Source organism: Oryctolagus cuniculus, chromosome 15 (assembly GCF_964237555.1).
Source record: "Oryctolagus cuniculus chromosome 15, mOryCun1.1, whole genome shotgun sequence".
Lineage (NCBI taxonomy): Eukaryota > Metazoa > Chordata > Mammalia > Lagomorpha > Leporidae > Oryctolagus > Oryctolagus cuniculus.
In genome coordinates this window covers 39,494,259-39,506,220 of record NC_091446.1, presented here as the reverse complement: position 1 = coordinate 39,506,220, position 11,962 = coordinate 39,494,259, and the positions used below count along the sequence as shown (strand labels likewise).

At 43.6% G+C, this 11,962-nt stretch overlaps 1 protein-coding gene across 1 annotated transcript; it reads right to left on the bottom strand.

The window, feature by feature from the left end:
- Positions 1-3,584: 3,584 nt before the first annotated feature.
- ANKRD1 (ankyrin repeat domain 1) lies at positions 3,585-11,642 on the bottom strand. The gene is given in 9 exon segments (NM_001082054.1): positions 3,585-4,433; positions 6,831-6,929; positions 7,064-7,162; positions 7,339-7,437; positions 8,227-8,325; positions 9,358-9,465; positions 9,620-9,757; positions 10,610-10,789; positions 11,398-11,642. Coding segments are annotated over 9 exon segments (960 nt in total). The 5' UTR covers positions 11,425-11,642; the 3' UTR covers positions 3,585-4,322.
- Positions 11,643-11,962: the final 320 nt, after the last annotated feature.

Sequence of the window (11,962 nt, the reverse complement as noted above, 5' to 3'; positions counted from 1 at the left end):
TGAAGCCCACAGCAACAGGCTATCCACATCAATTTGCAAGGAAAAAGTTCATCTTGACCATGCCCTAACTGAGGGAGGTCCTCATGATTAACTCCGGAAGCAATAGCATAGATGTTTCAACTGCTCCAGCTGACGCAAGTCTGACTGCAGAGTTAAAATAGAGCAGACTTGCTGCTGTGTGAGCACCAGAACTATTGCACCCAAATCAACTGCAGACAACAGCTTTCGATGGACATTTGAAACAACTAGGATCAAGATCCTGAAGCATTTGAAGAACTGTAGAAGGAGATGGAAGTGCTACCTTACTGGTACAGTGTGGGCCAGGCAAGAGCAAAGGTCATGGTAACAGTCTTGGGTTGCTAAAGGCATTCTGCTTGATGACTTTAGAGCTAAAGAATAACATCTGTTAATTGGGAGGAAGTTTTGAGAAAGTTAGATAAAACTTTTTAGAAAAATGCTTGGGAAAGCTTCACCAGAGAGTCCCTCACCCTGACAGTGCATCTGCTCACTCCTCTTGTGACAAGGATATTTGGAGAGGAGTTTTGATGGGAAATCATTAGGTATCCACTCTGTAGTCCTGATTTGGCTTCTGACTTCTTGTTTCCTTAAAAAAAAAAAATCTTCAAAGGGCACACATTTTTCTTCAGTAAATTATGCAAAAACTGCATTGTGTAAATGCATGGTGCCCATATGTAATGTGCACAAATAGAGTGCCATGAGATTAGGAATCCTGTTGATTGCTTCCTTCATTTTTCATTTTTATATTGGGTTAATATTTAATATTCTTTTAAGAGGAGAGAGGACATTTTTCCATTTGGGCTTTGGGTGGTAGATAAAGGCAGTATAATGAATATTATGACATGGGTGGGGGGAGTACAACAAGACACACCTTAGCGGAACCAAAAAGCAAAGGATTCAAGATTGGCTTCCTCAAGGAAATAATAGCTCGACCAAAGGGGAAAGACAAGGAGAAACGATGTGATGGGGTCGGGTGCCAGGAGAACCTTCCACAGAGCTGGCACAGTGTGAGCGACTTGACCAGATTTGTGTTTCAGAAAAAGAACCCTGGCTTCAATGTGGAAAACAGCCTAAAGGCCAGGAGCCCTAACAGGGATGTTTGAGTAATCCAGCTGAGAAATAAAGGTCATCTGAGGCTGGTGCCGCGGCTCACTAGGCTAATCCTCCGCCTGCGGCGCCGGCACCCCAGGTTCTAGTCCCGGTTGGGTTGGGGCGCCGGATTCTGTCCCGGTTGCCCCTCTTCCAGTCCAGCTCTCTGCTGTGGCCCGGGAGTACAGTGGAGGATGGCCCAAGTGCTTGGGCCCTGCACCCGCATGGGAGACCAGAAGTGGCACCTGGCTCCTGGTTTCGGATCAGCATGGTGCGCCGGCCTCGGCGGCCATTGGAGGGTGAACCAACGGCAAAGGAAGACCTTTCTCTCTGTCTCTCTCACTGTCCACTCTGCCTGTCAAAAATAATAATAATAAGGGTCATCTGAACTGGGCAACACATGCTTGCGATTGGACGACTCAAGACAGATTACACAGCTGCTGGGGTAGCATACTTGCTAAGACTTGGCAGTTGACCCAAGGAGAGGAGGGGCCAGCACTATGGTGCAATGGGTTAAGGCATCACCTGCAGCACTTTCATCCCATATGGACACTGGTTTGAGTTCTGTTGCTCTACTTCCAAGCCTACACCCTACTAATGGCCTGGGAAAGCAGCAGAAGATGGCCCAAATGCTTGGGACCCTGCAGTCATGTGGGAGACCTGGAGGAAGCTCCTGGCTCCAGGCTTCAGCGTGCCCAGTCCCGGCTATTGTGGCCATCTGGGAGTGAATCAATGAATGGAGGATCTCTCTCTTCCCCCTCTCCCTGTAAGTGCCTTTCAAATAAATAAATATTTTAAAAAAAAAAAGAAAGAAAAAAGAGGAGGAGTGAGGAAAAGAAGGTCAAGAACAATTCGTAGAATTCTCCATTGGCCAATAGAAAATACCTCTCACTGAGTGAGCTCAAGATGAAACATTGTGGACAGAGAGTGTGCTCAGTGGGAAGGAAGGCGAGGATCTTATAGAAACTGAAGGTTTGCGTGATGGAAACTTGGAATTTTTCCCTGAAGTGTCAGTCATTTCCGTTAGCAGAGATAACTGGGAGTTGTGTTTTATTCTAATGAGTTTATTCCATGTTGTCTCTCCTGCCCTCTCTTTATTCATGCAAATATTTGGCTCTTCTTTACACCCTCCTAGCACTTGAGGGGAGAGGGACTTGAGGAAGACACCATAAAGACCTTGCTCACTTGATAACGTCCAAATTATGCCATGGGAGACAAAAGGACTAGCCAGAGAACTGTGCCTCTGCTTGGCAGAAATTGAAGGACCTCGAGCCTTACGGGTCTGGCATCCCAGAATCCGGGCCTGGCGGGGAGGCGGAGGGATGGCAAAAGGACTGAGAGAGAGCAGACAGAACAAAACTGCCCTGGAACTCCCAATGCTTGTGGGACATGGACTCTGGGTTGGAAGGGAATTAAATAGAAAAGCTTCAAACAACTTATGTCTCCATCACCAGATTATTAAAAGGTGTATGCACTCAAAATGTCAGTCCTGTCAAAGTCCTATGTGCGATCTGTATGGGTTTTGGGTGGTGACTTCTAGTGTTTCACGTTAGTCTCTATTAAATGCAAAACAGCAACTCGGTTATGTTTGAAACTCACATTGAATATCCCCACTTCCACATGGGTGCTGGTTCGAGTCTTGGCTGCTCCACTTACAATCCAGCTCCCTGCTAATGCACCTGGGAAAGCAGTAAAAGATGGTCCAAGTGCTTGGGCCCCTGCACCTGCATGGGAGACCTGGAAAAAGCTCCTGGGTCCTGGCTTTAAATTGTCCCAGCTCCAGCCATTGCGGCCATTTAGGGAGTGAACCAGCAGATGGAAGACTTCTCTCTCTGCCTTTCAAATAAACAAATAAAACTTAAAAAGAAAAAACCCACACAGCACATTTATCAGGCTGATAACTATATTTCTGATTATTTCTTTAGTACTTAATTCATTTCAGGACAGCAAGGCAGGGACAATCTTGTTTTTTCTCATCACAAATAGTTCTTAGCACCTGGCAAGACAAGTCTCCCATTGAAGGCCAAAAAGCATTGATGCGGTGTGTTCTCATGAGAGGCTTTTGACAATGCCAGCCTCTGGCCACAGTTGTTTAACCTCTGATTGGTCAGGCCCTGATGGGAACTTAGGGAGTATTTGTTAAACTTGCCAGAATCATTCTGCCCAGCAGGGGTCTCTTTTCCCACACCAAAGAGATGGAAAGAACTTGAACTCCTTTGTATCTTTAACCTTCTTAGCCTTAAAGCTCAGAGTGCAGGTGGCATTGCAAGGTGCCATTGTCGCTTGGGAATTTCTCAGAAATGCAGAATCTCAGGCCCCATCTAAGATGGCAGAATCAGAATCTGCATTTTAACAAATTATCAAGAGTGCTGTTGTATAGGATATCGCCAATCTTAAAACCTTGGAAAACAATGAACAAACCCCCTCCCAAATGGCCTTTTTTCACACTTTTTAAATAATTTTAAAAAGAGACTTAGTGTCTGTTTGCTTTTATTATGAATATAAAATATAGATACAACACAATATACATTTACACATTTACACTTTGCATTGCCTTTCATCTTTTTTGAGCAAATTCAGTCCTGTTGGCCCCGTAGGCCACACCTTCCCCTACCCTGCACTTACACTTCACCTTGGAACTCTGTGTGATTTGGTAACAAAGCAAAACAAAATCAGGCCTCCGGGGAAAATGGTTGGCTTTCCCATCCTTCTCACAGAATCACTTTCATTGTCTCATTCCCTTCCTGTCACTACATGCCTTTCATTGCTTCATTCAATCTTCAGTATTAAAAATCAGAAGAAAAGAAGGCTGCAACAGTTGCCCATGTCTTTTGAAAACATCTTGAAATGTCTTAGACGACAGATGACACCTACTTAGGCACTCCAAGCGTTGCTCAGTCACATGGTTTAAGAACTACCTATGGAAGGCTCTGAAAGTGTTGTATACAAATTAAGCTTTGCTTACCAAGTGGATTATCACGAAGGTCTGGATATCAATATCATCAAAGAAAGAAAGAAATAAACTGGAATAAATTAAATAGAGTGAGTTTTGCTAAAGGAAACTTCAACACCAGTAACCCTGTGCTTTCTTGAATCTTCGTTGATTACAGCTTCACAGCAAGTTGACAGACACTGGACTCTGGCTCGTTGCTCTTGTTTTAGGCCATGCCTTCAAAATGCCAGTGAGCAGTTGCTGATGAAAGAATCTCATTTCCTTAGAACGTAGCTATGCGAGAGGTTTTGTAGGAATTCTCCTTGAGGCTGTCAAATATTGCTTTGGTTCCATTTTGCCAGTTTAGCACCAGATCCATTGGGGTCTTCCCGGCCTAATCAAAAAAGATGATGGAAACTTGACTTTCAGGCATGAGGCATCAAAACTCCATTCTCCCTGCATGTATGTTTAATGAGGGAAGGGCTGGGTATGTGTGATCAGTGTTCTGTGGTTTCTGTTATGAATGACTTGCAGTTTATATTCCAGCCAGCCCTTCACTCTTTTGCACTGGGATACTTTTGGCATTTTAAATTAGCACTAATTCTTTTCCTATGGGACTATCCTAGGTATTAGTAAAGTCCCTGGGCCCTGGACTGCAAGCAGCAAGAGTGCCCCCACATCATTTTAAATTCAGCATTGCCTCTTGAGTTCCAGGACCCTAAAGCAAGGGCCCCTGGAGGTGACAGTATCCCTCCTGGTCAAGAACCAGGTCCTATCAATCTGGAAAACCATTCTTTGATTGCTTAGGCCTTGTGATAAATGAGCTGCTTCAGCACCTTAGCCTAAGTAGTCAGGTGCTGCTCCGTTACTATTAGTGCTCCTGAGAGCAGGTTTTTCACAGTTGGCAGGAATTATGCTGTGAACCAGTAAATTTATTTTTCTTGGAGTTGATGTCTATGATGTGTGAATAAGTAATTTTTTGAGATCAAATTTTGATTTCCCTCATGCACACATCCTAAGATATTTACAAATACTACAACCATTCAGATAGGAGAAGTCTTAGTATTTTCCATCTCTGTTCCTTCAGAAGTGTTTCCTTAATTCAAAGCGGAAGCTTTGAGATGCCAATAAGTCTACAGATATGTTTTGGTTTTGCTCAAACAACTTAAGCTTTTTTTTTCTTTAAAGGTTAGAATTAATTGGCAACAGTTGGATATCAAAAAATTTCCCAACTGGACCTGTGACCTCTGTGGAAATATCGGTAGAATTGTGCCACAGAGCAACAGTGGACTGAGTTGAGGAAGACCCACCATCTTTAAAAGAGTTACATGCACAGACCCCAGCAGCCACCCATGTAAGTCATGTATGTGACCTGCTCTGGGCCCCTGTGCGTATCTGAGATAGTGACTCTGTAACTCATGCTGGAACTTCCCCATCTCTGTAGTGTCTTTCCTAAAGAACACTCCTCAGTAGACGTGCCTACAGAGTTTTAGACAACAATGTGGTGTTTGCAATCCCCTTTAAGATATCACGTGATAGCTTCATGGTCCTCAGGGAGATCATCAGTCCACTGGGTCAGTGACCCTAATAGGTCCAGAACCCTATGCTGAGGCTGAACTGATAATTCAGAGCCATAAGCCCTTTGTGCATTTTGGGTTATTCTTCCATAAATTCCTTGCAGCCCTCTCTGTTAAAGTTTATCTCCTGTTGCACAGTCTCTCCAAATGTATGCTGTTTATCTCCGTTGCTAGTGTCTCACTGCCTGGGGAAAAAAAATCCTCACATGTACTACAGTTGTGGAGACTTCATTTGGAATCTATTCTTTTTCTGATTGTTTTCAAAAATGACTTGGAGAGACCAATCCTAGTATCATGCACTAGGGAATCCTACTGTTAACACTTTCTCATCCCAAGGAGTCTCCACCCACTACTCCTCTCTGTTCTTGCCAGCGAGCCAGTTTTTTTTTTTTTTTTAATAAAATATTCCTCTCAGTCTCATAGTAACACAAATAAAGGAAGGAAATTATGCGTGTTTGTAAGATGATTTGGTTCTTTCCCCCTTTTTGGAAGGTGATTCTCTAAAATCTTCAAAATCATTTCTTCAGTAATTTATCCCTGTTCCTCTGGGTGATATTTTGAAGCTCATATCAGATGACGTTTGTTTGGAATTGGTACCCTGAGGAGAAGTTGGTATCATTCCCTGCTCACAGATGAAGTTAAATTAATATGTACTTAGACAAGAATTTTCAGAGCCTCACTATAGGAAATTATTTTGAGAGACAAGGCAGACAAACTAAAGTGGAGGGTGGACGGGAATTATCTGAAAACTTGAGGCAAAAGCATAGTTTTCCCTGGAAGAAAATGGTAACATTGGCTATTAATCAGTTGGATATTGATTGGATATGAATTTTATTTCATTGGCTGCACTGTTAGGCCATTTCAGGAATGGTGAATGTCTGTATTCCTAGCTCAGAAGGAAAACTGGACTTCTCCTACACAGGTCTTTCTGAAGGTGAAAAATTGGGGCATTTTTGTATATTTCTTTTTAAGATGAAATTTTCAAAGAACTATTAGCACTAAAGTCACCCAGTAACTATGGCATCTCCTGGCTCTGCCCATGCAACCTGTATTGCTGTGGAGGTTAACACCATCCTCATGGAAATGGGGAGGGGCATTTAAGCCACCCAGAGATCCCCCAAAATACTAGCACTGTGGGATATTGTTAAGTATTTAAGGGATGCTTCTGGAAATTAGGAAATCAGCATTCAGTGCCCCTTGTTTTGAGTACTCACGCTGTTCTTGATGGTGAGGTCGGCACCGTACATAATCAGGAGCCTTATCATCTTATAACGATTCAGTCTCACGGCATCATGCAGGGGCGTATCTCCTTCCTGGAGGAGCAGAATAGACAAGCTGCAGTGAGCCTGAAACCTGGAAGCGGCCCCGAAAGGGCACCCTGGCTTGTAGGCGTGAGTCCAGATAAGCAGTGGAGCTGTAGGAGGCCCAGCGTGCCCCGTCTACTTACTCGGTCTTTGGCGTTCAGGTCTGCTTCACAGGCGATGAGATGCTCCGCGCACTCGTAGTGGCCGGTCCTCACCGCCACATGCAGCGCCGTGCTGAGCAACTGGAAAAGTGGAAAAGGCTGCTGATGCCCTGGAAGTGAGGACAGAGCTGTCCCAGACCCCAAGGCATGTGCCAGCAGAAGTGGCCAGGGCGTCTGCTCGTAGCAGGGGCTTCCAGATGACCCCAATGAAGAGGTGGGGCTAGGAGGGAGAGGGGAAGGAGGAGGAGGGGCAATACCTTATCTCGGGCGCTGATTTTTGCACCTTTGTTCAGCAACAATTTTAAAACCTCCAGGTTTCCTCCACGGCATGCCCAGTGGATGGCTGTGGATTCAAGCTGTAGAGGAAGGCGAAAGGACACAGTGTAAAACCTGGGCAGGGAACTCGGACTTGGTCTTCCCATGCAGACTTTGTATTTGTTTCTTTCATTTTTTTTCCAGTGTATTTTTTCTTTGATTTTGGCCACTTCTTTTGGATTTTTTAATACCCCTTTTCCACTTTGCGATCAAGTCAAACTGAACTTCATTTAAATAAATGAAGCCTTTTCCCAGCTCAATCGTCAGTTCATAAAATGCGCTGTGTACTGGTCTTTGTAGATATCACAGCGGCTGAATTACTGTGGTCTGAATAGCAGCTACTTTCCATAAATGCAGTTCATTTAGAATGCAGCCTGCCCCAGATCTCATCCATGGCGATTGGCATCTATTGCATACAGTGCATAGCTAGAGAATTCTTCTATGTTGCTGGCAGCCAAGAGGCCATGAGCAGGCTGCCATGTTTAATGGAAGGACAGGGGTGTTGAAAGGCACGTGTCGACTTCAATACTTCTCAGTAATGCTGCTGACTTGATAATGCCCCAACTTTCTTAGGATATTGAATTCTGTTCAACAGTTTTCACTTCCTTCTTTTCCCCGAAACCCTCCTCTCCTTTTCAGTATGTATGGAAAGTACTTTTCACTCAACCTAGCCTCATCTCCCAACTTTCCTTTGTATGGAGAAATGAGCTTTTGCCTGTTTCTCGCAGATCAATTTCAATCCAATCAGGCCAGTTTTTCATTGTCGGTTTTCTTGAGCTTCATATAGTTTACTTACTTTGGCTCATTTCCAAGCAAAGAAATATATTTACCATATCACGGAATTCGATCTGGGCTCCAGCTTCCATTAGCTTCTCCACAATTGCCAAATGCCCTTCCAAGCATGCTCTATGAAGAGCTGTTCGTTTATACTGTCAGAATAGAGATTAAAAAAAGAGATAGCAATGCATATAAAAATGTGCACAAATCCTTTAAGAGGTATGAAGCTGGGGTCTATGATGACCTAAGTGATAGAAATCCAAGTGCTTCTTTATGAATTAGAAATGTCTAAGTTAGCTAAAATTACAGAATTAGAACAATTATCCCACAACCAAGATTTGAATTTCCTGCACTGTACATTTCTAAGTGCTCAAAGGTCAACATTGGGAAATGTGAACTTAAAGGCTCAAAACCACCTAAATGATGACATTTCCCATTCTTGCATTTTGCACCTTCCTGTAGCATTTCCAGTGCAGATCACAGAGTTTTCTTCTACCTGGGGTTATTGCTAGGTTGACTATCAAAAAGTGTGCAATTCCTGTTTAAGAGAATGGGAGGCGAATTTTTGGCTTAACCTATCAAGTGCCCCTCCACCCCCATTGCAGTTCATGGGGGAAATAATACAAAAGGATTCATGATCTTTGGTAAATTGTCTTCGTATGGATGATACTAATGCTAGAGCTGGACCAACTAAGGCTTTATTTCAACCAATGCCCTGTGCTTACAGATAAGGAAACTGAGGTCTAGAAAATACACATTAGCTGCTCAAAATGAAGTAGCCAAGCAGCAGCGGGGCTGGCATTTGAACTCCACTCCAGAGTCTACGCCTAGTACTGATGTGTTTGGATCTAACCAAAGATGATGCTGATAATGTATTCCTCCAAAGATGGCTTTCTGGACTTGCCCTATTAACAGATTATCCCAAGGATCTACAAAGTTACAGAGAAACAGAAAAATCAGCCGTAAGTATCTGAGTGCCAGTAACAAGCAACCCATAGTACTGATCTAGAATTTTTTTTTTTTTGCATCGTTACACTCTTCAGTTATGCTACTGGCATGTGTGGCAACATCTGGGGGAACTGCTTCAGATGGCAAGACTGGCACCATACTAGCAAGTCTGCCAGAAAGCCTAGGAAACACAAAATTAATGTGATGGCTCTTGCAGTGCTTTGGATGAGCCTTACCTCATCACAGACATCTGGATTGTTCTGGTCTGACAAGAACTTTTCTACGACCGCCAGTTTATTTTCCAGAGCAGCCTTTAGAAATCTAGGCACATCCACAGGTTCGGTCTAGAGCGAAAAAAAGAAAAATAAATAACTAAATAAATAAATGATGGGAGAGCTACCATGAGCTCTCCAGGATTCAATCAGACCCTTCACAGACATGTTTCCCCTTGTAGCACAGCACTGGGTATATGGCAAGACAAAACCAAACAGCTCTTACAATGATTTCAGGTTCCGGTTCCTTTGCAACAGGAACTTTAGTTTTCCTGTATTTTTTCCTTTTCTTCAGTTGAATGATTATTTCAAGGTCTTCTAAATTTTCAAGCTTTGATCTTTGTTCTAGTTTTTTCTTTTTAAGCTAAAAAAAGAAATCCATATTTCAAAAATGTGGGGAGTTCTGACAAGCATTCTAATGGTGTCTAAACAACATTACATGGTCTGAGGCAAGTATGTGAACAGAAAAAAAATCAAACATTTTAAAATAAATCTCTGACTTCCACTTAGTGATTTCAAGTTTTGGGGGATCAGATTTTCAACTAATTAACTTCATGTTTGCCATCCTTTACTTCTACAGCCCTTGACTAATTGGAGACACAATGGGGTCTCTAAGTGATGATTTTATGATTCATTCTATAAACAAGCCCCAGACTTCTGTAGTCTATTTAATCATGTTCAAAATTGGGTTTTATTAACCCAAAAGAATCTAATAATACATATTAAATGCTGCAATAGCAGTGCCCACTAAGCAGGATCTCTAAAGCAGACTGCCCGGGCACCACAGCTAACCAATGCGCATTTTATCTGTGTGAGTAGGTAATGAGAATTTCCTCAGCAGCACAGATTACGTCAACACAGAAAGCAGGCACAGCCCAACACTGAACAACAGGCTGCAAACCATGTTCTGAAGAAAAAGAGGGACAGAGTGGATGGTGTGTGACACTGCAAATTCACTGGATATGTTTACCTTTTGGAGTCTGTCTCTCAATCAAAACATGGTCATAGCACATTGAATAACTGATTCAGAATCCAAAAGTCATAATTTAGTTGAAGAATTATTTTCCCAAACCTGTTCCATGAAACTTGCCTCTCTGTGGGTTGGAATCTTTGGAATGGCTGCATTTATCTTGTGTCTTTCTCCTCCTTCATCTCCGGCACCTCCATCCACACCAGCCCCAACCTCCCAGCTGTAGACTCAGTGGAAGGTTCTTACCTCTGCCTCTCGCTGTTTCTCCCTTTCCCACTGTTGCTCTGCCAGGCTCACATGGTGGGCCGGGAGTGTCTTTAGATCCTCTTGCTTCTCTGAAGTAACAGCAGCTTCATACTGTCCATCTCTGAAATCATCGGGAAGGAATTCCCCTGTTTCCCCGTTGCTGCTCTTCTTCCCTGTGACCTGTAGGGGAGGAAGATGGCAGGGTCAGTAGCAGCGGTGTCCGTGGGGGGATGCCGCAGGAGGCCTGCGGTCCTTCCTCCTTGGGGAGAGCCACTCGCGTGCTGCACTCTCAGATCCCAGGCTGCAACATGGAGCTGCAGATATGCTCCGACCACATCCAGGGGCTTGCCTCCCCTCTTAGATCAAGGCTTATGCTGAGTTGACGGAGCTCCATCTACCATTAATCTGCTTAATCACAAATGCCCCTCTGCTTATTTAAAGTTATTTCATTGTAGAAAACTTTGATAGGTCCTGGCCCTGACTTATAGATTTCCCAAACATATCTACCTGCCACAAAATGTCTACCTAAGGCATTCTGATAACTACATGTGAGTCCACACCTTAGCAATAAAACCAAAGGAGAAAATAATAAATAGGAAATAGAGAATTAATTAGTCCCCTCCATTTTTTTCCTAATTTCACTTGGTTTATCATATAAACCAAAATTCTGTGTATATGACATTTTCAGAGTTCTCTTATTATGCCTGAAAGAAAAGGGTATTTCAATTTTCAAAGAAAAGCCAAGACAAACTAGTTTTCATTACATAAAAATAAGGCATCTCACGTACCAGCTCCTCTACTTTCAGTACCATCATGTTGGCTGGAGTGCGTCTGTGTGGTTTTCTCCTGTGGAATGAATCCCTGGAGATGGCCCTGCTGGTCCCCTCCACACTGCTCGGCTTATATAGTTTGGGCTGGGTGAGATAATCTTCCAACCTGGGAACCCAAGTAACAGCCCTGCCCCCCTGCCAGTAGCCAGCTCAGAGGCAGGTGAATTTTCATTCCAGACTCAGTGTCTGGGAAGCCCAAGAGGGAGGGGATGACAAGCTCCCCCACCTCCCCCTGAATATGTGAATCAGGAAGAAATGTGAGAGGGCCATGCCTTCAGCAGTGACCACACAGCTCAGCAATGCAAGTCATCCTATTTATCGAGAAGCCAGGGGACAGCTGTCTGTGAATATTGCACCACATCACTGCTCTTTTTCCTTCTTTGTCAGCTCTCATATGACTAACCTATCAAGAAAATGCGAATGCCCTGCGTATCACACTCCCAGTCATATCTTTCTGATAACCAGACTTACCGACACTTCGAATGGGGGAAGTGTTGCTGTGGGACATCCTATTCTGGGGGGT